This window comes from Patagioenas fasciata, chromosome 10 (genome assembly GCF_037038585.1).
Source record: "Patagioenas fasciata isolate bPatFas1 chromosome 10, bPatFas1.hap1, whole genome shotgun sequence".
Classification (NCBI taxonomy): domain Eukaryota; kingdom Metazoa; phylum Chordata; class Aves; order Columbiformes; family Columbidae; genus Patagioenas; species Patagioenas fasciata.
Genome location: NC_092529.1, coordinates 1,062,004 through 1,088,608, shown reverse-complemented (window position 1 = coordinate 1,088,608; position 26,605 = coordinate 1,062,004). Strand labels below are relative to the sequence as shown.

Here is a 26,605-nt window from a genome sequence, read left to right as displayed (position 1 = left end):
AAACCACTTAAAAGCATTTTCCTTGTCAGGGCCTGGAAATGTAATAAGTTCTGTAATCAATGAGAGGGGAGCGAAGTAATGAAAAGGGCAGGGAGTGGATCTTCACAGTCTGGAAGTTCTCTTACCCTGCTGAATTATTTGCAGGATTCCAATGTTTTCAATGTAGCTGAGATTTAAAATCGAGGCGCTTTTGTAGAGGGTCTCTCACGTGTAATATGTAGACTGAGTGTAACAGATGACAGTGGTGCGGTTTGGTAATTATAAGCGGAACCAAAAAAAGGAGGGAAAGTGTAGATAATTAAAGATGTTCCTACGGGGGGATTGTATCTTTGCTTATCTTTGAGCAGATCATTTCTGTGGACATATTTAGACATTCTTTATGCTTGCAGAATTTCTGTAAAAAGGTGGCGATCTCTCTGTGCTTATTTGTAATTCTGGTCTGCTGCCGCTCCACTCGAGGGAAAAAAGAAGGGTTGTTTGGGATTCTGCGTCTCTTATGAGCTGAAAGGATGTTAACAAAGGAATCTTCCCCACTTGTATCCTTCATCCAAGCGTTTACTTTGATTGAAAGTCTCTAAAACACTTGAAGAGGTGACCCCGAGGGCCGGGTTCTCGGAGGTCCTGGCAGCACCCAGAGCTGCAGGTCCTGCAGGAGCGTGACCAGGACGCGTGATGCTGCAGGTGGAGCAAGGGGCACGTGGTGTTGCCACCCTTGGAAAATAAATAGGTTGCACTTCTGCCGCTTTCATCAATGCGGCTCGCAACGCTTCACAAGCAGTAATTACATTTTGCGAAAGCCTGGTGAGATAGGTAAGTACAATCACACACTTTGCAGCTGGACAGATTGAATCCTGCAGGTGTTACTTGGCCAAGGTAAAATAAGAAGCTAGTGGGCAATTTGGGATGGGGGGGAATAAAAAAAGATCAAAGATTGCTGATTCTCAAGCTGCTGTGCTTTACTTCAAGTGCCGAAAATTTGCTTTGGTTTGCTGCTTTGTTGCAGAGGCACCCAGGTATCTGTTCGTGCAACCATAAAAGCAAGAAATCCACCTTATTGCCTGGTTTTACAGTCACGTTACTGGGTTGTATATGGGTAAGAGGGCCTGGAGGTTCTGACGCTCTGGGTTTTGAGGCAATCAAGGGCTGACTTGAAAACACTGCTTTCCAAACACTGCTCTCCACCGGTGCACTTGGGATGACATAAAGCGTTTGGATTCCTTAAGTTCTCGCCTGCTCAAATCTTTTAGAGGCGATCAGCGGATTTTTGAGGGACGTTTCGGTCCCTGCAGGCTGGGAAGGGGGTGCCTGGTTAAGGTGGACAGACAGAGCTTCCCGAGGTGCTGGTACGAGCAGGGGGGTTCGCTCCGTTCTCTGCAGAGACCGCTGGGCTGCAGCTCTGAACTGGTTCTTTCTTCCCACAGTCTGGCTCCGTCTTTCCATGGGAGACTGGGATTTGCAGCAGAACCAAACACCAGACTTGAAAATACCGGCTGTGCTTTATTTTCAGTGCTTGCTTCGTTCAAAGGCGTACTTTGGGAACATAGAGAGGCAGTGTTTGCTCTCTCTAAGGTGGTCCCCGTGGGTTAAGAGTTTCAAGTTAGTGATTGTGGTAGGGTTTGTTTCCTTGGATTATGGTAGAACAACTTGCGAGAAGTAGTGTTGATGATCAAGAAGTAGTCTTGGTTTTGTTTAAATTAGTATGTTTTATAAGAATGTTTAATTATAGAATGTTTTCTTGTATTTACTAAAGTGTGCAGTTCTTTAAACCTGCTCTGCGAAGATTTGTGTTTGATATCAGGAAAACACCGTTCCTCACTGTCCTCCTCGGTGTGTGTCCATGTGTGTGTGTTTTTCCCGTGCAGGACAGGAGAGGATCGGCAAAGACTCTCACTACGAGCAGGAGGGGAAGGTGCAGTTTGTGATCGACGCTGTGTACGCCATGGCCCACGCGCTGCACCACATGAACAAGGATCTCTGTGCCGACTACGCCGGCGTCTGCCCCGACATGGAGCACGCGGGCGGCAAAAAGCTGCTCAAGTACATCCGCAGCGTCAACTTCAACGGTGAGCTGGGCCCAGTGGCCCGGGGACTGTGTTCCTTTTAGTTTAATTTTCTATATTTTCTTTTACATTCAAGACTTTTATCATTGTTACGCTAGAGTTTGTGGCAGAAGACCATGTTTATTTAGTACCATTCAAAAATACCATGTTTTAGCCAAAGCAAATAGGCTCCCACTGCCTAAAGACAGAAATGACTGCTGCTGGTTTAGGGCACCTTCCGGAAGGCTGATTTCCTATGGGAGAAATAACTGGGTAAAAGCCTAAGCTCGCTCTGGCTAAATATGCCTGGTTTGAAACCCTACAAGTTTATTAGCATCACACATCGTTTTTTCCTCTATATTTGCATGGTTTCCTGTACTTGGAGAAAACAAACTGGATGAAATTCTGGTACCCTGAGCCCAGCTTAGCTCCACGCTCGAGGGAAGGGACAGGGGAGCTGAAGGAGCGGAGCCAGAATGGTGTCATTTTGACAGAGTGGTTACTCCAGCCTTCATCCCTCTATTAAGTCTTCAGATGTGGAACATCATGAGAATGAGGATGGGAGCATTTGATCTCTTTGCTTATCACTTACCCACCTGTTCTTCCCAAGAGTGACAGTGGTGGTTGCAATACCAGCCCTCTGCTTCAGACAGTGCAACAGGATAGGATATTTCTCCTTCCTGTATAAGTCATCTTAAAAACAGCAAGGTGAACACGAGGAGATCTTAATTTATTTCCTTGAAGTAAGTGGTGTTAACTACAGCCAGGAGCAAATTTAGAGCTGACCGACCTGAGGAGGTCTGGAGAGTTCTACCTACTCCCCTCGCTTTGGAAGGTTAATTGTAAAGGACAAAGCTCCTGTAGAAGTAGCAGAGCATTCACGTACAGCGTTGCACTTTGGCCATTTCAGTACTGAAAAGCAGCTCATACATGGTCATCTCTAGACAGTTCTTCCCTATAAAGATGCTGAACAGCCATCTAATCATTTTAACAGAGCTGAGAAATAATTTATGAGAAACTGGGTGTCCAGCTAATGTTGCCTAGTGTCCAACTCCAAAAATTGGTTTGCATTAACTTTAGTTTCTTTGTCTGTGTTTCCTTGGCCAGGCTTTTAAAAGGTGACTTTTTCCTCCATTTGTGTTTGATTTACATGGCCAGATGGTGTTTTTCTTCACTTGGATGCATGTAAATTATGTCCAGCATAGGGACTGAACTAGTGGTTTGCTTTTTAGGATGGGAAGGAGAATGGTGGCAAAACTGAGAGAGCTTAAAACCTTTTCAGTTTCTCTTGGCTCTCTGGCTGTAGGCATTTTCCATAGGGAAAAAAACCAGTTCCTTTCAAGGGGCATTATCCTGGTGCCGAGTTTAGTTTTCTCTTGTCACGTCCATAGTGCGAAGCCGCCCCCGTGTTTGCACGCCCAGGGTCCGTGTGCCCTTGGCTGTTCCCCCCAGCGCACGTGGGATTTGAGGCAGCAGAGTTTGTCTCGGTGCTGTTGACTTCGGCCACGACGATGGTGTCCGCTCTCAATCTGCCTCCTGACACACAGACGTGGACGTTTCATGTCCATGTGGGGTTTTGTCAGGATATGGGGAACCCACAAATGTCTATGATGTGTTTTGGGAGCCTCACTCGAGCTCCTACCCTGTGAATTGTACTTTTTTGCCAGCTCTGACAAGACCAAGCTTAACTAATAATATACAGGCTTTTAGGAGTTATGATTAGCTAAATCCCATTTACCATTTGTGCCGACTTTTCGAAGGAGACGAGGAATTACAGCCATTTCTTCTTATTCACTTTAAGTGTTTTCACTCTAAATGTATTCTGGCTACATTAATCTGGAATGACAATTAAATATCTGCCCAGTGCTCATAAGGAACCAGCGAGGGGAGATTTCAGTGGAAGATTTTCTGTACCAGCCTTTGAACTGAATCTGTATCTGATCTCAGAGGATTGTAGGATAGACAGGAAACAATTTACCAAGGCTAGAATGGAAACTATGCTAATTCACTCCTTCAAATCTTTTTTCACTCACTGGAATTCAATGAAGAATGGGAATCCTGAAGAAAACCATAATCTTAAAGTTCAATGCTACAACAGGAGAGATTTCTCATTGCTTTAGGGAAAAAAAGTTATGCAGGAGGAGGAAGCTTTGAATATAGATATGCTGGAGCATTGTCATAATCTTCAATCTTGACACAATATTACCGTACCCTACGGAAACCTATTTTAATATGTCTTGAAATAAATGTCACCCTTGAAGTTTTCACCGAGAGATTTGAGGAAATGCAACACTGCTCTGAATTCTCATCTAAGAAAGCGTTCGCATCGAATGCCATGGCAATTAAAATGCAGATGTTCTGGGGAGAACTCGCCTGCGGACCAGGAATGGTCTGTCCCACCGCTCGGGTATCGCTTCACCTCTGGGATGCAGCTGGTTTTGCTCAGCACCCCATGCAGGAGAAGGGTTGGGGAGTGTCCTTGCCTTGTGTATGCCAAATGAAGTTAATTTGGGATCCTGATTCTGAACTGCTCCTGACCGAGACACTTTTCAGCCTGTATCAGCGCGATAGAGTCTAAATAAGGGAGCAGACAAGCAACAGCCTTCCTGGAGCTTAGTCTGTTCTTTTCCATCCCAACTGCATGCTGATTATGGGAATAAGAACATATTGTGGAGGAGGAAGCTATTTCTGGATGCTAGTCAAGATTCACTAGACCTGGGCTGACTTCTGACGGCAGAATCTCTCAGAAGCAGATGGAACATCTTCTGCGGGGAAAAAAAATGGTTTGGAGGCTCCATTCACAGGAGTGATTTTCAGTGAAGAACTCCCCGAGGAAAGGGAGGCGGGCGGGAGGCTGGAGGGCAGGAAGAAAAACCTTCTGATATTTCTTGCTTCATGCAAAGCTGCAGTGAAGTACGGCTGATCTAGTTTTGCTTCTTCTTATTTTTAGCCAGTAGGTTTGGGCGGTGGTAATTGATCAGTGGAGAGGACTGGGATTGTACCTCTGTGTCCTGAAGTGCCCGGTGTAGATGGTTGAGGCGATAGACGACTTTGCCTGAAACGTGTTACCAGTCCAAAAGCTCTCAACCATGACTAAATACAATAGATACTCCGAAGATTTGGCTTTTGTTGGTTGGTTGGTTGGATTTTGTCTTGTTTTCTTCCCCCAGGCAGTGCTGGAACTCCAGTGATGTTCAACAAAAACGGCGACGCACCTGGGCGCTACGACATCTTCCAGTTCCACACCACCAACACCAGCACCCCGGGCTACCGCCTCGTCGGCCAGTGGACAGACGACCTCCAGCTCAACGTGAGCCTGGTTTATTCTTCGCTTGCACTGTTCTGTCAGGTTCAGTTGCTACATGCTGGTCGGTTTAGGCTTTTTTTCATGCTGCAAAAATTAATGAGGATCTTTACTATTTCTTCGCAACTACATGATGCATTTTTTTTGCATATTATCATCTTCTACTCTGTCCCGCAACTGTTTCTCTGTACTGTGAGTACCAAAGCTCCTCAGACTAATAGAGGCATTAGGTGATCATGCAAATTTTATTACTTCTGTGTGTCTCAAGTCCCTAGTTGCCAACTTGGAAAATGAAGCAGTAATGTGTTGTGGTTTGAAACCAATGGGCTTTCATTTGCAGATGCTCTTCAGTTTTTCTGGCTATATTCTTTAGTTTTTCTAGTTTTAGGAAAGCTGAAACTAAATGTTTTTTTTCGGAGTGACTCACTTTTCCGGTGTTACTTTTAAGCGCGTAGCAAAGACATCCATATGAATGAGATGGCCTTTTCGTAATGACGCCTAAAGAAAAACAAGCAGGTGATCAAAGACCCCCGAGGTACTTTGATGTTTCCCAGATGAAAAAACCACAAGCAGAGCCTGAGGAAGCTGGAGCCCATGTCAGCTTCACCTGCACAGAATGGTCTGTAATGGGGCTGCACATCTAGGTCCAGGCTTCTACTTGGCTTTGTGCAAGTTGCTTGAGCCTCAATAACACGGAGAAATAGCACCGGTTTAACCTTGGAGTTATTTGACCCCTTATTGATAGTTATTAAAGCACAAAGACCGTGGTTTCATTTGGGTTTGGCTGCTCTTCAGCAACAGAGCCTGAGTGACATCGAGGTGTTCCCGAGTGAAATGCCCATTGATACAAAAGCGGTTTCTTCTCTCCAGGTTCCCACCTGAGGTCACACCAGGTCCCTCTCTTTGTGTGGCTCTTCTTGAATTTTGCCTCATTTTGATTTTCTATATGCTTTTCCACCGGTTTTCAACTTTCGGTGTTCTATTTCAGGAAGACTATATTAACTTGCAATTTACAGTTCTTTTAGCAAAAGTATTAATATTTTATTAAGTAAATCCTTCTTTATATAAACTACACATCCTGATTCATTAAAATTTCAAGCTAAATTAGTGGAGCTTGATTTGTATTCCTGTTGTTGTGTTAGATGTTTCCATAAAGAGCACTTTCCTCACCCTCTCGTCCTCACAGCTCTATCAACAGCTGAGATTCTCTCAATAATTCCCCTTCCACTTGCTTCTGGGTGCTGGTTTCTCACACAGGGTTAGCATTGCTGTGATAGTTCCTGTCTGTACTTTCTTACAATAATAAAGAAAATTGTGGAGTTCAGACAAGTCAAGGGTAGTCTAAAATAACCAACCAAAATAATCACTGCTGTTACATACATCCCAGGCAAAACTGCCAAAGGCTACAATTTGTCTTCAGTAATTACTGTGGAGATAACACTTCAGGATATATTCCCCCAGTTCTTATTTATTTAATGCCTACATGAGAGGGGAAACAAAAGAAAGGATGTTTGGTCAGAGTGCTTATTTGAATTTAGAAAACGCCAAAGTGATGCTTTGTTTTCCCAGAGACTTGGCCTCCTGGGCAGGCTGGTTCAGTTCAGTTGTTCTGCCCTGTTGTGCAGACCTTGTTGGTAGGGACGCTCCAGATCAAAAAGGCGGTCGGCAAATTAGTGTCCAAGTCCATCATAGGTAAATCAATATTTTCTGCTTGACGATTGTCCTCTTTCAAAGGAGGAGCAGGAACAGTTTGCTGTGGTTTCTCCTGGAAGCAGCGTTCCTGCCCAGCCTCGTGTCGGTCTGATCTGCAATGGGATGTGGCACGTTCGCGTTCACAGGGTTTTGGGGTGAGAAGTAGGGGAGCACAGGGTGATCAATCTTCATAGCTGTACCATATTTTTTCATATGCAATTACAGAATAACTTCTTTTTGCATTTCTCTTTCCATTGCATAAGACACTAGATAGATGGAAGAAATCTTTAACAATATATTTGCAAGTCTTAGAATATACCGTACCAGTTTCCTTTGTTTTTGTTTTTTCGTCATAAGCTTATAAACCTGGCTTTACAAAGTGTCTGTGATTTTCTGTGTATCTCTTTCAGTCCTGATTGCTTCTCCATATCCTTGCATTGCCAACACTTCATGCCTGCAGAGATGCTCCGTGGGGCAGGTCTGCGCTCCCGTGCGCAGGTTGGGCTGTGAAGTCCCCTCTGAGTGCAGCTGACTCACCCAAAATCTACATTTTGGTATCTGAGGTCACAATCTGGTCGATAACCAAGTAAAAATATTTCATGACTCTTCACTGCAGCAAGCTTGGGACGTAATGTGGTTTTTACAAAGGGATGGTGCAGTCGCCGGATTTTCTTTTGCTTGCTTGATGTCAAGCGACCCAGCGCAGCTTTGCCTGGTGCGCACTGTGTGATTTAGTAACTATTTTGGCTGTATTTCACAGATAGCTGCGCAAGGATAAAGCGAGCAGATGTCTAATTTTAGACGGCTTGGCCGGTATTCCGTGACAAACTCGCGGTGCTTTGTTCTCCCTGCAGCGAAGTTGTGAGCCCAAGGTGCCCACCCGCCCCGCGCGAGAGCTCCTGGCAGCGCATCCCCTGCCTCCCGCGCTTTCTGAACACGGTGTCGAGCTCCATCAGCCCCTGTTCGGCCCCCTGCATGCAGATTTATAGGTGGTATTGATAGTCGACCACCTCCTGCAGTCCAAAATGCTCTGCCCTGAATTTTCAGATGGCAGATTTGGCCAGCTGCATCACTATTGAAACCCAGTGCCATGACCCCCACCCCCAGCCTGTGAAATGGCCAAGGTGCAGCTAATGCCATTAGACAATAAACCTGTTGACCACGGTTATACTGAAACTGGGATTTGTGTTTATCCATGCTGGTGCTGAGGGCTGCTCCTGGGTTGCAAGGCACTTACATCATTGTGAAGAAAACCGTTTTAGCTGAATTTAGCTTTAACGGTGCATTTCAAAAGCAAAAAGTGCTGGTAGTGAAAAGCAGGACATTTAGCATGGGGGAAAGTCAGCGTGTCAGGTACCAGCTGGTTCTTGGTTGTTTCGCTTTGCAAATGGGTAACGTTTTTATTCTTTACCTTTGCAATAACTAGATCCCTAATACTTGTGCTATTCAAGCCATAGGAAATAAGGATGACTCGGAGGATTAAGCATGAAGGCAGCATGGCCAGAGACCCAGGCTCTGCTTTCATGCCTCGTGTTTCACTTAGAATTTTAGAAAGATAACGAAAGAGGAAGACCCTCTGTGCTCCGTTTTACCCCATGTATGCCATAGATCCAATAACTACAGATGTCTTCTTGCCACATACGCCTGTATTCTTTAGTCTCTATAAAGCACTTAGAGATTGCTCAGTAGAAGGCACTGTAGGAATGTGAGGAGCTGCCTGACCAGCTCTGATAGAACTGAATGCAACTTGTCATGCTTTGAAGTGCCTGACAAAGTCAGAACCGCATCTCTCCTGGAGGAGCCGGTGTGCCCGAAGGAGGCAGAAATGGATCGCTCCTAGAGGAGCTGCCGGTTCTCGTGGGAAATCTGGGGATATTGCTTCTCTTTCTCTATACAGAGTTCTCATCAGATCCCAGGTTTACTATGTTTTCACATCCAAACCTCTGCAACTATCCGCGAACTGTCAAATCCCAAAATAAACAATCCCTGTGAAATTGTTGAATGTATTTTTCCAAGGATTTCTTCCGCACACCCTATCTCAGCAGCGTTCTCCATCACGTTCCTCGTGACTCCTTCCCATAGCTGTCTACGCAATTTCCCTGCGGTGCCTGAATTCCCCCCGACACCCCCCCATCACTTGCTGTGGAAGTGACAACCTGTGCTGTGGCTGCACTGAAAGGGTGACAGAGATGCTCCGCGTTGGGGGATCTTTCTGCTGACTGTCCGCTGAGTTTTACTGAACCTGCAGACACGTCCTTCGGAAATCTCTGCTTGTCACAAATGCACTTTAAATTGGCCAGTGAGTTCGAAACTTATGGGAAATGAACCTAGTGTGGAGAGAGCATGCGTGCATTCCGCTTCCTTCAAATTTTCCTACAAAGTGATAGCAAAGTTTAGAAATTTCCAACAGTTATGCAAAAAGAAGAGTAAAGCTAGTCTTGCTTCCAATAATTACTGTTAAAAATGTGGTTTATGCAAAAGTGTTACTGCTGTTGGGTTTGGATGAGTAGCGTACCAGTTCCATCTCTTGTATGGCTGAAGTGACTGGCAGACCTGCTTTGGACCAGGGTCTTTTCTCCCCACCCTGTCCTGTTTTCCTGTTTCATGTTGGTGAGTTTTTGGTGGTCATTAAGAGGCTGAGCTCATTTAAGGTTCTCCGTTTGAGTGGTTTGGTCCTGGTTTTGGGACGTGCTGGCACCACTGAGGCTGATCCACGAGCAGGCTGAAGGGACGTGTCCGGGCTCTGGCGTACGGACACCGGCTGTGTTCTGTCATCAGCAACAGATGAGTCGTTGGGATACTGGGATCCTGTGGGATGGACCAGAGGTCTTGACTGCTCACCAGGAAGAAAGCTCTGGTGGGGAAGTGTTCTTGCCCCCGCTGGGTGGAGGGACCCCACTGAGATGTGTTGGTCATCTCCTACCATCCCTTCACAGCCTGCGGCACGGTGGGGGATGTAATGGCCCGTTTCACCTTTACCCTCATCTTTGTGAGTCCTGCAATGGTTACAGGAGACCCATTTATCTGCCATTTGAGAGGGATGTCTTCCTAGAGCAAGCTAATGGTGTTTTCTTTCAGTTTGATTGTCTCATTAACGCTGTACTTCTAGCCTATTAGTGTTCACATAGGGCGCATCATGTTGTTTTAATTGCACTGGCATCTCCAGCTTGCCAAGTGTGCTCTTCCAGCTCCGTGATACGGCTCATAAAGGTGCCGTGGGGCACACGGGTGCCGATCAGATGCTGCAGCTGATGTTTGGGATGGCTGAAGATGGTGTGTCCTCGGCTGATAAAGGGCAGCGGTGGAAAACGTGATGTCCCGTCCTTTGTTGCGCCGCAGAGATTTCAGGTAGCTCTCCCTCAAAACATGTTCTGCTTCCAAAGCATCAGACAGAGTTAACTACAAGCTCCAGAGAAAATTAAAACATTTATCTAATTAATTTGTTTGCGAACAGAAACAAATACATATTAGAGATGCCTAAACGTACTGCATGCGGAGATAAACAGAACAAAGAAGAGTCTGTATTGTTTTATAGATGTGCCCTTGAATTGTAAATGAAGCTCAGAACACGACTGCGGGAACCGGAGCCAACTGCGGGAACCGGAGCCGTTTGGGTGCAACCAGGGGTGCTGCTCAGCAACCCCTGACGCTTCGTTAATCCCCTCCAGCAATATGTGATGTATCGCTGCCGTCTTGCTCAACAAGTGCTTAGAAGATTAATAGTATTGATAATTATCAATATGGTTCCATAAACACGTGCGTTACGTGGTTCAAACTCCCCTTATAAATCCTGGCTCACGGTGTGTGGTGAGGAGATCGCTGTGTACGTGTTAACAGTTCCCTCCTCCTTGGGGAAATTGCTGTGTTGTGGTGGTTTCTTCACTGTAGGTTCAGCCCAGTATTTTAGAGGAGCATGAAAAATGATAATAAGTCTTGCTTTAAAAAAACCCAACATTCTTGTACCTGCTCTCTGTTTGCTTCAGGACCAGAGACTCTGAGGCACTGCTGCATTCTTTTTTGCCCACAAACAGAAGTATTTTACAAAACTCCGTAATAATCTGTGCAATCTCTGCAGATCCTGCACGCTGCAACACCTACTGAATCTGCCTGGGCTCAGACACCTCTGCTATAGGGTTTGGAAACAACTGCAATAAATAGCAAGGTAATGAAAAGAGCAATTAGTTTAGAACTTCAGACAAGTCACCTATATGTACCTGATTTCTTTTGGTAAAACATTGAGTGGTGAGTGGATCCAAGCAACTCTTCAGTGAAGTTTGCTCAGGGATATTCTGCCAACAGATGGTGTTTTTCTAAAACAGTGCATTCAAATGTATTTCTGGTCATTGTTCCTTGTCTTGGTTTGGGTTTGTTTGGGGTTTTGTGTGTTTTGGGGGGGGAAGTAGAGCACGTTCAGAGCAGATGGATTGATTTCAGAATATTTTGCAGCAAAAAGTAAATCTTTGTGGAGAACACGCAGATTTCAGTTTATTAAGAGCTGGGATCTCCCCAGTTTCTGGTGGAAGGGGAGCAATAGGGCGCGTATCTCGCCAATTATGAGGTTTTGCTTTAAACTGCAAGGGATAAGAGAATTTCACCACAATAGCCATAGGATTGTTTGGGGGATTTGTAGATGCTTTTAAAAGACTGTGTTCTGAAGTATATTATATAGCATTTAAAAATAGAAATTGGGCATCTCCCACCTAAACAATTTGACCTTAGTGAAGATGTGCATAGCTGAAAGCACAATTATCAATAGCATTATCAGTTTTAGCTCCTGCATGCATGTCATGTATAATCAAAAAAACTGTTTGCAAATATATATATACACACATTAAAAAAAAAGTGTATTTACATGCCTTTATATGTGGATGGATGGATGGGTATAGGTACATGCAGAGACCTTTGCAGTATATAATCCTCAAGATTTCTTCAAGATTTGCAATACCTGAGCGAGCTCAAAATCACAGTTCAAAGATGACACCAAGATAGATAAAAATTGGTATCAATTTCCTCTCTCATTTCAGTTATTGTCACACAAATTGGCCCTGGTCGCGTCCTCTCCTGTCCCTGCTCCAGCCTGGAGTGAGTGGCTGGTACAAAGGTAATTTAAATCCATCCCTATTGCAGCCTGGAATCTGGGCCGACGGCTGAGAGGAGGTTTGCATTATTCAGGTGTCAGACAGTCTCATTAAACAAAGTCAGCTAATGAGGTCAGGGTGTTATTTAAAATTAAGATTTTAAGTATTAAGCATGATTAGTATGTGTTGTTTTCGAATGCCAGTGCAGAACCTTGAGCTTTCAGCTGACGCAGCCACTTGTTGAAAAATACCAGTGTTTACATTTTTAATGAAATTAGCTAAACCCTTAGATTTAATTAGCTTGTATATTGGCATACATTGAGGTGTAGCTGTATCCAGAAATAACTGGGTTTCTGATAGCTGAAAAAAAGATGGATTATTTCAGCCACTGTAGCCTCATTGGCAATTTTGGAAAGTAACCTAATCTGAGTTATTTCTTAAAGTAACTTAATGTGAGCTCAGCCAGCACCGGTCCTGGTGGGTGAGCTGCTGCTGCTGCAGCCTCCGCTCCTCCGGGGCCAATGGCACTGCTTATCTGCTCAAGAAACTCCTTGGAAATGTTATTCTGCCCCAAAAGAACTGGCTTCATGGTACATAAAGCTCTGGGCTGCTGCTTCAGCCCATGGAGATGAGACAAACCCCCCCGCAGCCCCCGTTACCGACACTGCAGCTTCTGCTCCCCGGCCCTGTCTCTCCACCCGCGTCTCAGTGTCACATCAGCCACAGGTGACAGTGACAGTCTCCGTGTCAGACAGGGGGGCTGTGGGTGCCGGGCTGTTGGGGAATCAGCTCCCAAACACTGCTAAATGCAAAGCCCTTCCCGACGGATCCCATCCCGGTTGCAGATCTGTTCAGAGCTCGGTCTCCCCTACACCACCAGGCCAGGCAGAGTTAAATGTGAATAATCACATCAGCATTCCCAAAACACATCCCAGTTCCCTGCTTTGGCTTGCAGGTTGCCATGCCCCACATGTCAATAGCTGTAATAATAGATGTTGTTTATTTTGTTCCGTCGTTAGGTCCTGTAATCTCTCATTGCTCATGTCAACCATGACCGGTGTGAACACCTTTAATTACCGTAGCTTGCAGAATTAACTTCCAGCCAACTGGAAGGGGATTTTTCAGACCACTGGCCCACTGAATGACCATATGTTAATTCCTTAGTGCTCCGCTGGGTCCCCAAAACGCCTGCGAAGAGGCAGCAGGGCTGGGATGGTGTTGGTCCTGCTCAAGGGCTCACAGCCTAACTTGGTCAGTGCTCTTGGAATAAAACCCATGCGGTTTTAGCACCCCAGGTAGTTTTAATGCGTTGGATTTGGGGCTTTACCTCCTGAGATGTGAGTTGGGCAGATCCTCAGCAGGTGTGGGCTGGCAGCCCCCGTCACACCAGTAGTCCGGGGGCTACCAACAGCAGCCAAAGGCTCGCGCATTTGTCTCCATTTTTGTTTCTCCAATTCACCTGTGAAACTTTTTACTGTATTGTATCAACAGATACGGGAACAAGTGGCTTCAAGCTATTCCTGTAGGTTCAAAACATAATCCAGCCGTGCTTTGCAAAATGAAATTTTGCTACCATACAGATGCAAGTGCCAAGGATAGTGGAGTAGAAACGATGATGATTGTGTAATATTGCGCCTGTTTGCTTTAGAGGGCAGAAAGAAATCCCATCAAGGGTATTTAAAAAGCTCCGCACGCATCCGTACTGTGTGAACAGCCCTTTGAGTTCCCAACATTTAAGCAAAGCATAAAGGTTCCTGACAGGGAACATGTATTGAATGGGTCAAAAATAATCACTTTTTAAATGTCCCAGAATACTGATTTATGTAGAAAATTGACGTGGTTTGCGGCAAGACTATAATATCGAATATATAGCGTGCATTTTAATGTGTCTCAAGCTAATCGTTCACATACTAGGCAATAATGGCCCTAAATAAACAGCTGAAAAGCATCTTTAGCCTGCTCTTAAAATTCGAGGGGCAGCCTTTATTTGCTTTGTTTTCCTTTTTTATTTGTTTCTTCTCCCACTGATCTGAAAATGCACATTTGATATGAAAATGCTGCATGAAATGATTCCCGTGAAACAAGCTCGTTTACATCTTAATTGCAGGTTTTAATGGTGCGGAGGATGTGTACTTGACCGTTAAAAGTAGCATCTGAGCATCTGGCTTTCCATGGTAACTATATTTAGATATTTTATTCCATTCCTGTGATTCCCGTCCCTTGGACAGGCTTGGGAAGGGGAGCGGGGAGGAAAATCCCCTGCACAACTGGGACGGTGCCTTCCAGTTTTTAGGGTGTTCGAGTAGAGGGAATAAGTTACCAGTTCCAGTCCTTCTCTTTCCAAAGAGACGGAAGAGGATGGTGGTGTCGGGGGGACGAATGCAAGGTTTTGTGGCGTTATTGCTTCAGGTTTTGAGTGGAATTTCAACTAGACCCACACCATTATTGTTTCAGGCAGGGTGTGATTGCAGGACCGGTGTTTTTATTCTCATAAATCTTTATAAATTTAGATTTATAAGACCACCCATCACAACCACATCGCCCTCCCCTTCCTCTCCCGCTCGGTTGCAGCGGCGTTGATGGAAGAGCAGCCCCAAGTGCGCTGTAATTAAAGTCCCATCAGCCAACTCTAATTTTCTGTGTACCATCTACAGTCCTTTTAGGGACCGATTGACTGAGTATAACCTGAGCAAGATAATTTAATAGCATTAATAACACTGCAGCAATCCAATTAGGCCCTAGATGAGTTAGGGACTGAGTTTCACTCAGAATGTTCTGTTTCTTTCATCTTTCTTCCCGGCCTGTGTGTCATTATGCCATGCACGCTCGCCATGATGAGAAAATTACTGTACCATTGATGCTGATTCTTTAAAAAGGGAAAACCGGGACCAAATAATTTGACTAGCAAATACTGGTCTTTGAATCAGCTTGGGAATTAGTAGGATAAATAAACTAAAGCATTTTGAGTTGGCAGGCACTTCAAGATAAATGCTATCCAAATTGCACACATGCCATTTGGTGCATCTCTAGTTATTACCCTTTCCATTTTGAAAGTAGTCTATCAGATTTAGCGGATGTATTCCTTTCTCGCAATCATAAATAACAGGGGAAAAATAAGTTATTACTTCATAAGCAGAGACAAACAAACATAAAGAGCTAATACTTTTCTCAAAACTTAGGCAAGGTCAATACGTGGCTACACCGTGAAAAAATAACTTGGAAAAGGAGTTTTCAGAAGAAAAGCAGAATTCTTGGGTTTGCTTCTAGATGTGACATTGTCACCCAGTCTTGTTATTTAGAATTTGAACTTACCGATTGCTGAGCTTTATGAACGTGGTTGAAACAAACGCTTGAATAATTGATTTGTTTTTGGCTTAAACGCATGAGCAATTGCTCTGCCCTGATGTTGAGCTCTGGTTGAGGTGCTTGGGTGCTTTGGGTTGAGGGTTTCCCATCATCCTGCACGACGAATCCCTCCAGTCGTGATGCTGTGGAAGTCGTACTAAAGGGAGCTGGATCTAATTATTTACTGTATGCCTCAGAACATTTAAGTTTCTTATTTAGATTCTAGATGCAACGTGGATACATTTGAAATAAGATACATACAAACAAATCCAACCAACCTAAAAAGGAGAAGAAAGTAAAGATCTAAAACGCTTTTGATTGAAGGGAATTTTGTTAAGGCTTTTTCCAGCAGAATAGTGAAATATTGAACAGTTTTTCTTACGTAAGTTTGTAACTGGGCCACCTCACTTTGAAATGAAATCTTTCATCTTTTCCCTTTTTGTTTTGTATGGCAGCGTATGTCAAGCCTGTTGCGATCATTTGGGGTTTGTTGGGGGCTTCTCTTCTGGCCCATTCATTAAACAGTATGTTTAAACTATCGTAACTATTAAATGATGAAGGACGGTGATCCTCTCCTAGAGTATTTCTCTCTCTAGATTGAATCAAAGAAAGGGTCCTGGCTCAGCCAGCGTGTTTTAAAGGTGAACCACAGCGGTGTGTAAATGTGTTATTTGGGGTGCTGCGCATTCCTTACGCCTCCCGGCTGCTGCTGACGCTGCTCTTCACGTTGTGTAAGTCGCTTTCAGACGCTGCTCTCAATGAAGGCTGTTGTGTCGCTTATTATTAAAAATCAACTGATGCAAGGAACTGCCTTTGGTTACAGCCATTAAAATCTTCATCAGGCCAAGCTGGAGGACTTTGAAAAGTTTGACTTTCCATGTACTCGGGAGAGAGTTCCTTCGGCAAAGTGATGGAGCGTCCCAGTGAACCTGGGCCCGGTCGCCCCACATAAAGCTGAAAGCTGATGTGTAAATAGCCCCTTGATGCTGAGCAATAGGTTTTCCTTTTCCCCCACCTCCTCCCACCAGCAGATGCCTTTAGAGTATCCTTCAAAAAAAGCCAAAAATATCAGGCCGTTGATGCCCCACAGGTTTGCACTGTGCTGGGTTGTAGCAGGAATTGAAGGAAAACGCTTGGCGATCAAACCTTCCCCTAAATGTTTCTGTTGTTGGTTGAGGGGAAAAAAGTCACAGCAGCAGAATGAACAGCAATAGACAGTGAGGGCTGGTTTGATTCATTTTCAAACGAATGCATGATATTCTGAAATGAAGCCCAGCGTGGAAGAACGGCAGCGTTGCTCCCCATGTGGGAGATGTTCTTTTCTGCATGTAAAATATTAAGAGCACCATGAGCTCAGCCTATTTCGTGAAATATGGAAGACAACTGTTGGACCGGGTTCTCGTTTGGCGACGGGATGTGCCGGGAATTAAAGCCCAGACGCTCCGTCACTCGGTCCTTGGCTGGGGGCTCATCTCAGAAACTCTGGTTCCGAGCCACTTACTTAACGATGACGAATTGTCTTACATTACCTCTGCTTTCAGAAGATAGATTTTCTCCAACCTATCAACTTAACTACATAAGAATTATGTGTTATCTATGCACATTTGGAAGTACATGATCTTTTTTAATTAAAAAAAGCCTCTGCAGGGGATGCAGGGTGAGTACTGAAGATGCATGGTCCATCCCTTTCCATTAGGGAGAAGACAACACAAAACTGTAGCTGCATACAGAAGCATTAAAATAATTAATTTTCAGTTTTATTGTGTGTCAACAGAAGTGTATGATAATAAGCATTTTTTGCAAAAACTGTAGATTAAGCATTTCTCTCTACATTGCTGTTGTGCTAAAAATGTCCTTGGTTTAAAGGAGAACAAATAGCCTCTGGATCTCATTAGAGATGGTATTACACGTGCTCAGTGTCACTTGCTGCTGGTGCCTTTAAAGCAGGTAAGATTGGGAGAAAATGATGACAAATATTAAATGAAAGGAATGGTAAGATCAGGAAAGGAAAGAGAAAAATAAATGAGGTTCACATGTAGGTTAAGAGCTGCTTATTATGAACTCGCCAAAAAAGAGCTGCAGTGTAGGAACAAAATTGATGTTTTTAGTTGAAGTTTAAATCATAATTAATTTAATGTGTTCAATAAGAGGTGATGCAGATGCAATGCAGATTTTTCTAGCTGTGCACAAATACCCATCAGTGCCAGGGGATTTTACCCACGATAGGTAAACCAGAGCGGAATGTTCCCGGTGGGAAGAGCGGAGCGGGACGGAGCCTCTCCTGCCTGCACCTGCGGGTGCAAAGGTGTAAAATAGAGTTTTCTTACTAGAGAAATATACAGATTGGCAACTGACCTCCAGAATTTCAGTTCAAGCCTCCGCTAGGTACTCGAAGGTGCTGGGGATGCAAACCCTGGTGCTATGGGGATGTTGTCCCAACTTCCTGACACCTTTTCTGATTTGTGCTGGCCATGAAAAATGGTGATTTTTTTGGCTGGAAGACTTTGAAAAGTGATGAGTTTCCACCATCTTCAATTAGAAAGTTGTGATTTGTTTCTTTCGTGGTTGTTTACGGAGTTGCCACAAAAATATACATATAAGGATGTTTAACTTCTCTTTATAAAAAGGATAGATTGGAGGGATTTATCTCCTATCAGGTTTAGACAGAGTTACCTCTACATCAGGTTTAGACACTGTTATCTCCAGATGAGGTTTAGACGCTGTTGTCTCTGGACCAGGTTGTTCACTGTTATCTCTGGTGGACGTGTCCTACTTCTGCCCTGCACAGGTTTTTAAAAGACACTTTGAAGTAGCTGGACTTTAATTTAATTTAAAACAAGAATACAGAAAGAAAATGAAGGAGCAGGAGTGTCTGGGTGTTTCCTTCCATTTGGGAGGCTGGGGTGGCACCCGGTGTTTTGGTCCCCGCAGGCAGGGAAGGGACCAGCGGTTCTCCGGCTGGGAACACTGTCCCTGCAGAACGTCATCCCCTGCAAATAGAGAGGGGGTTTATCTTCTGCTGATCTTTCGCTCTATCTTGAAAATGTGTTAAGCCTGGATCACTCTGAATGAAGTGACTTGTTCACAAGCAAACACCAGCAGGATGTTTTGCCTCCGTCCCCTCGCAGGCTCCACGCTCGTCTTACGGCTTTTCTGTCAACCCATTGCGGGCAGGGAATTTAAAATAAATTACAGCATGAGGTAAAACGCCTTCTTTGCGGTGTCTGGGCAAGCCATAGGAGCAGCTTCACACACTTCTCTGGTAGTTTGGCTTATCGCTGCTGTGATCTGTTTAAGGGATTTTAGTTGATATTTTGCAGAAGGCTCTGTTGACTGTGTGTTATTGACATATTCTTAGCTTAAAACCATTATCACGTTAAAGCCCTGGATTTAGAAACTAATTACAAGACATTAATAGCTAAGCCCTGAGAGCTAAGTCATGCAAATATTGCTATCTGTAAAGTTGAATATACAAAAACTATTTGAACTGTTGAGTTAGTAACTGGAGTCCAAAAGCAATCTGTAAGGTGGCAATAAATCTGAGTACAATCCTCCCCAATTGTTTTCTAATGTGTCTGTGAAATTAATGGTACAGTTGTTATGAAAGTCCTATCAGGGAATGTGGCTATTTTTTTCCCTAAGTAGGTTAATTATCACTAACGTAATTATTTTTGTAGTGATTTTTATTTTAATCAAACATTGCACAAAACAATTCAGTTCAGAACAAATAGCTTATTACAGAAGTATTTGTGGTGGTGTGAAAAAAAGCATCGACGTTTAAATTATACACGTATATTGAGTTACTTTATTCATTAAAATGAACAATTATGTTAGGCTTTATGAAACAGACTGAGCATTTCTCATTAATGTTTGTTCTATAGTGAACATAATGAGAATTTATATTGGAAGTGGAGCCCATCCCTCTAACTCAAGGCGCTTATGAACTGGGCGATATGCAGAAGTGGGGACAACCAGCCCGAATGAACCGCTGGCCAGGACCAGTGCTGGGGCTGTGGGGAAGGCACCAGGTCTGCGAGAGAGCTTTTTCTGTTCTTTTCAGTGGTTTTCGGTTGTTTGGCTTTGGGTTGTTCACCTCTGTGCTGTGGTGACAGGCAATATGTAGTTTTTATTGTGGTTGTTTAGTTCCCACTGTCACACGGTGGCTCTGGTGGATCCAGGTACCATGGACAGGGGCCAACTTGGAAGTTCTTCTGTTCTTCAGTTCTTTTAAATGTCCCACAATTTATGTAGGTTTGGGGTTTTTTCCCCTTTACCAGATCAATTCATCAGTGGATGAAGTATTATAATGAAGTATTATAACCTAATAATATGATATAATGTAATAGCAGCAGTCTGCACTTTATACTGTTGAAGATGTGCCACTTAGCATGATGATAAGTGGATGGTGGGTAGATACGTGATTTTTCAAGACATTAGACACGTGTTTCTACAGCATCTCGTGCAGTCTGGGGTTTGCATCCTTCCCAAACCTGGCAGAATTGCAGTGGGGAGCTTATTGTGTCTCTTGGCACTGACTCGGTCAAGAGCTGAGTTCTGGATTGTGATTTGGGTTCTCAGATAATCACTTCATGATTATGGGATAAGAGGTTATTATATTTGCTTATAGAAATGTGGGATTTGTAGGTATAACACATAGCGCTCTGCTATTTTGTCTCTTACAGAAGTTGTGGACAAAAGTCATCCTTTCTGTTTTATCAGGATTTTATAAAACCCTGAACTCAGCAAAATACTTAAGTAAGAAGTTCCTAGTGACTAAGACTATTGGGAAAAAGTTATTCAATATAAGCAGGTTTAGATTTAAGTAAATGCAAGAATGGTTGGATATAACAATTACTTGCCACAATAGAAGTCTTTTTTAGATCCAGTTTTTCAAAAGCTGAGTTATTTCAAAGCATCTGCAATGAAAGATGGAAGGAGGAGGGAGGGGAGGGGAAAAGGGACAGAAAAAAAGTACATCAGGCACAATGATTCGATCCTAAAGCAGTTAAATACACAGATGAACTTTTTATTGGTTTTGTTTGCATTTTGGAAAGGAGCCATGAAGCAAAAATGTAATTCAAAGACAGAAAGGGTTTCAAAAGTATTTTTTTCTGAGTGGGAAAAGTGTCCCTCATGTGGGTGAGGTTCCCACCTCCCAGGGCCGGGCTCTGGCACCAGGTGCCTTATCTGACAGGCGCTTTCCATCATTGGTTTGCTCGCCAGACACAGCAGAACACGCCGATCTTTCTGTGCCGGGTACAGAGTTAGCGCCGTGTCCTGCCAGGGGACCAGAAACAGGACTTTCCATCATTTTGCCTGATCTTCTATTTAGCTCTTCACACACGGTATCTGCACAGACTAAAGTACCTTTAGGCCATCCCGACCACTCAACAACGGCATGGGATAGGTTTGAAAAGATGGGAATTCACCCTTTTGTAGTCATAAGGGGAGTGTGGGGATACGATAACACATTAATAATTCTGTGGTTCTGTGAGATATTAGCATGCAGAAAATTGGTGGAAATCCCTTCATCACTGGGTCAAAGCCCAAGCAGTTAGGGTGTCTTTCTCATTTCACATCAATGCATATTGTAAAAAGGGTGTCGAGTAACTTCTGCGTTTCATAATTACGATGGAAAATGGAGTGGACTGGATCAGCGTGTGGCACTTTCCGGCTGCACAAACCCACGTAAGTTATAGTTTCCCTCAGTTACCCTGTCTACAGACTTTCACATTTATTTTTTCTTTCAGACTAAATTGTGGATCTTGGAGGTTAATGAAGTTTCTTAAGCAGGGGCAGACCTCTGCAATATCTGTTATTGAGGGGTTATTTGTATAACGTTCACAGCAGAGGCTCTTGGTAGCAGAGTATTTGAGTAGGGCCTGGCTTCAGTATGTTTTTTCAAACACATGAAATGGAGACGGTACAGGATCTATTTTGAATTACATTAGGAAAGTGCAACTTAATCCTTCAGTTTAAGACTTGCAAACCCTGGTCTTCCTGTATATATTAATAATCAACTGATTCAAGAAACTCATCTTAGAACTTTTTACTTGTATAGAAAATAGTGGCGCTTGCAAGCATTTAAGTAACCTAAAAAAATAGCTGTAATTTTGATTTTAATAACGCTTATTCATATCTATCCCAGAAGATCAGGCTTTATATTTCGAAAAACCATACACACACAGAGAAGCCACTGAAGTTCTGCTGGGCAGCTGGGTTGGTAATTGGTGCAATGAATTGGCATTGGGAATGTCAGGACCTGCCCAGTGGTTCCAGCCTGGACTGCTTCGGGGGCTCCAGTGCTAAACCTCCCTTGTTCTTGGGAGCTGGTTATTGGCTTTGGTCTGGAATATTTTGAAGTGATTTGTGAGTCTAATTTTCTGCGGTACTTTGGAGCCTTTGTGCACGTACTTTGGAGTCTGTGTTTCTTAAGACTGCAGAACAAGTGAGACTTTCCATTTCTCTAATACAATCATTTATAATTTGCATTCCCAGAAGCATGCATGGTATTTCAAAAGCAGAATGTGACTTTGAAATGAAATATTACCTAATTATTGCTTTTTTCATTGATGACTATTTTCTTTGTCCTTCGTATTTCTTACATGGCTCACATTGCAGATCTTGCCACGTTCTCACTGATTTCATGCCCTGCAAAAGACACATTTTCAGCTAATTTAAAATACCAGCCTGGTCAGTAGTAGTTCCAAGAAGGGAGAGCTCTTGTTCTGATCTTGGTAAGAAGCCCCAACCTCTAGATGCATGAAAAGCAGCTTTGTGGGTGTAACTGCTGCCTTGCCTTGAGCCATTGCAGTGTTCCTGCTAATTTTCGTGAAACAAGGAAGAGGTTTACACTCTACAGTTTTGTCCAATGTTGTCTCTCATTCCGCCAGAGTTTGCTACTAGAAACGAAAAACGAAGGCAGTAAACACAGCCATGCGTTAGAGTCTCATGTGAAGACCACGTGTGGTATCGGGTGCTTTTCCAGGAGTTTACTGCATGTAAACTTCATCCATTTGGTTTTCCTCTGTTGCAGGTTCCCCCTCGCTCCTCCCCACCCCGCTGTCCAACAGCGATGTCTAAACACCCACCCTCTCTCCGTTTCCCATGTCTTGCAGATCGAGGAGATGCAGTGGGGCAGAGGCGTGCGCGAGGTCCCGGCCTCGGTCTGCAGCCTGCCCTGCAAGCCGGGGGAGAGGAAGAAGATGGTGAAGGGGATGCCGTGCTGCTGGCACTGCGAGCTCTGCGACGGGTACCAGTACCAGGCCGACGAGGTGACCTGTCTGCTCTGCTCCTACAACGAGCGGCCCAACGAGAACCGCACGGGCTGCCGCTCCATCCCCATCGTCAAGCTGGAGTGGCACTCGCCCTGGGCCGTCATACCTGTCTTCTTGGCCATGCTGGGGATTATCGCCACCATTTTTGTCATGGCAACGTTCATCAGGTACAACGACACTCCCATCGTCCGGGCTTCTGGGAGGGAACTCAGCTACGTCCTGTTAACCGGGATATTTCTCTGCTACATAATCACGTTTCTGATGATCGCCAAACCAAACGTTGCCGTGTGCTCCTTCCGGCGGATCTTCTTGGGCTTGGGGATGTGCATCAGCTACGCAGCCCTGTTAACTAAAACAAACCGCATCTACCGCATATTTGAACAGGGCAAAAAGTCAGTGACAGCACCCAGGCTTATAAGCCCCACGTCGCAGCTGGCGATCACATCGAGTTTGATATCGGTGCAGCTTCTAGGTGTCTTTATTTGGTTTGCGGTTGACCCACCCAACATCATCATAGATTATGATGAGCAGAAAACTATGAACCCTGATCAAGCCAGAGGAGTTCTCAAATGTGACATTACGGATCTACAAATCATTTGTTCCTTGGGTTATAGCATTCTTCTAATGGTGACGTGTACTGTGTATGCCATCAAGACTCGGGGTGTCCCAGAGAATTTTAATGAAGCTAAACCCATTGGATTCACTATGTACACTACCTGTATAGTATGGCTTGCCTTCATTCCAATATTTTTTGGCACTGCCCAGTCAGCCGAAAAGGTAGGTGAAAATGAACAAACGTGCATCTGATGTATCGGGATCCATTGCAGTTATAGATTACGTACTGACGTTCAGCCTTACATAGATTTTTAAAATGCGCAATGCAGTTAGCCCATTACTGAGACGTGCGATATATTGCACTATTTTCCTTCTCCATTTAGCTGGTGGGCCATTCATTTGATAAACCAGCCAATGATCAATAGCAATCATATTAGGCGTTAGTTTTATTGTTGCATCCATTTCAATTGTATCTTTTTAGTCGGATAAGTGGGAATTAACTGTCATATTGTCCAGAAAGAGGCATCTCTTAACTAAATCATTCTGAATACGAGGTGTAAGCGAAAAAACAGTTCGGTAGACCCCTGTGCTTCTGGGGTTGAGCGAGGGCAGCGCTCGGTGCTCTGCTCCACGAGCAGCAGCCTCGGGGCACGTTGGCACCGCAGGGTGAGCAGCCTGTCCTGAGCTCCAGCTGGAGGACGGACGGACAGACACAGCGTTCTGCACGGCTGCTGTTGAACCAGCCCAGCTAAACTCACCCTGCAGCTCATGGCAGGGGCACAGCCCAAGCCCCAGAGCGAGGGCCGGGCTGCTGCTCTTCAGCAGCGAGTTCCACCAGAGCCCAGGCACTGACGGAACCTCAGCTGCTCTGTGCGTGTTGAGTAAAGGCTGTTCAAGAGGTGCAAAATCGACCTGCTGTCACAATGTGTAGGGCTGAATCAGCCTGCGAGTGACGGAGCATCGCAACCGCAGTGACCTCCTGCGCCTCGGGCCCCTTCTGCACCTTCCTCTTGCTGCACAAGTGGCTCCAGCTCATGCTTGGTGATAGAGACCTGGTTTTCCTGCTCTCAGAATCTTGTTTGGAGGCTGCTGTAATTTCAGAGTGATGTGGCAGCCACCTGCAAGCCTCGTCTTTAAGGAGCAATGAAAATGTTAGGCTGTCCTGCCCTGCTGTCACTGTTCCACCCTCCCCAGCCCTGACCCCTCCAGCTGCCCCCAGGCATCGCTCACCTCTCATCAGATGTTCTCCTGCAGACCTTGAGTGGCTTCAGTAGCACAGTCAGTTATCCTCATCTAACTGAACCCAAACTTCCCTGCACAGGAAAGAGCTTTGTCTTCTTGCTACTCTTCCCCCCCCCATCTTCACTGAACAATTGTTCTTTAACACGAGACCCGGGCAGGCTCACCGCTGTGGATGAAATTATTGCTGCTTTTAAATGAGTGAGCAAATTTCAGTTCCCAGCTAACACATCTCATTTTGTGCCAGGGATATAATTTCCAAATCTGCAGTTTTCAGACGTATGGGTTATTGAAAGACTCGCGGTCAGACAGCGGTGCCGGGTGTGCGGGTCCTGTGCTTTGGCTGCCAGTCTCCTCTGTAGGAAGGTGCCTGCACCAGAGCTTTGTTGTTTGCAATTCAAGAGCTTGGTCGCAGGGAGGTTTGCGATTGTTTTGGCACCAGTTAGCTGGGGGAAGAGGGGATGCCCGGGAGGATGAGGAGGTGATGGAGGCTTTCACACATCACCTCACCTCCGCAATGGGCTTTACAGCAGCCATTGCATCCCTAAAGGGAATTAATTTCAACTGCAAAGGAGGTTTGCCAAGTCTTCCAAACGCTTCAAACACCTCTGCTCTCCCTGTCGAGGGAGAGATAAGAAGCAGCATAAGCGGCTTTAGCCGCAGTGGGGCCGGTTTGTAGCCGTGGTGGGATGAGGGGACAACGGGGCAGGTTTTGTGCTCCCTGCCCGGAATGCGTCGGGCCGCGGGTGACCCAGCTGGAGTGCCTTAAATTGTTGTCTGCAAAGATTTAACCGGGTGATAGAAAGACCAAAGAATTCCAAAGGCGACTGCCAGCGTCGAAAATAATTTAGTAGCTCAAGCTTAATGTTTCCTTGTAGGCAGAGAGCTGAATTACCCTGTGCTGCTTTGAAAGCGTAAGATTCTTGTACGAACTCATGTAGGACAGCACAAAGAGGTGGCGATTAACTCGATTTCACACAGGACGCAGAAGAGGCCACTGGGCAGAGGCGACAGCCCTTGGCTTTGCTGGGCTCCAGTTGTGAGGATGTCCCCTCCCGGTGCCACCACGGCTCCTGGGGACAGGGACACCCGGCACAGCCCAGCTTGGCCCCTTCTGCTCTATAGACATCCAGCAGCTCGGCTGCTTCGCTTTCCTTGCTGTCTCTCTTCTTTTCGAGGAGATTGTACTTTTTGGTGATTGCTAGTGATTTCCTGTCAGATATTTTCCCTGGAAAATATTGTGCTTAAGCTGAGCCACACAGGTCTTTGCTGAAATGGAAATTGCACCTGCTGAAAATCTCCTGCAACGCAATCTTTTAAACTGAGAAATGGTGTTATATATAATGTTGTGATTTTCATTGCATGGATTTATTTTATTTTATCAATAAATACAAGCATAAGGTTGTTGGGTAGAGAGCATATTGAAAATACCTCCCTTGTTCAGTGCAGAAAATAACAACAAGAGCGACAAACAACAAAAAAGAACCAGAAGTATGCTGCAAGCAATTTATAAAAGGCAAATAATTCAAGCAGGAGCATTTGCAGCAGGCGGGAGGGAGGCGCGTGGCTGGAGGAAAGCTGCATATCAGGGTGCGCTACGGGATGGAGATGAAACATTCCGGGGATGGAAGGGGCTTCACGGAAAAATCAGATTCCTGACCTTTTTACAGCTTGCATGTACTCGGACAATTTCTTTGTCCGCTATCTAAAAGCTCAGAGAGCACACGGTCAGTCACAATTTATAGGCTTGGTCTGGCGATGCTGCCGGTTGTGCCCTTGTGGCCGCGGCTGTTCCTGCGGGTTCCACCGTCCCGTGCCTTTCTCCATCTTTGGTGCGATGGTCGCGGTGCTGTTGCTCCAACACTGGGAATCGCTGCTGTTGTCCAGGTTTTAAGGCTTTTGTGTTTTCCTGTAGCTATTAGTATCTACTCTAAAATGTTGGCGTTGCCTTATTTTGAGGACCAGGGCACAGTCTCGGTGCCTGGAATCGTGCCCTATCTTTGCTCAGAAAGATCTTTCCTTCATATGTATTTGGTAGAAAGCTGCTGAATATAGAAAGGAGACCCTAGAGAGAAG

General features: G+C 44.9%; 1 protein-coding gene across 1 annotated transcript in view; it reads left to right on the top strand.

Annotated features, from left to right (window-relative positions):
- Nucleotides 1-26,605, top strand: part of GRM7 (glutamate metabotropic receptor 7) — a 240,943-nt gene that overhangs the window by 162,613 nt on the left and 51,725 nt on the right. Inside the window, exons 6-8 of the mRNA XM_065845743.2 lie at nt 1,863-2,063; nt 5,210-5,349; nt 22,577-23,512. Of these exons, the coding sequence (XP_065701815.1) occupies nt 1,863-2,063; nt 5,210-5,349; nt 22,577-23,512 (1,277 nt within the window). The remainder of the gene's footprint in view (nt 1-1,862; nt 2,064-5,209; nt 5,350-22,576; nt 23,513-26,605) is intronic.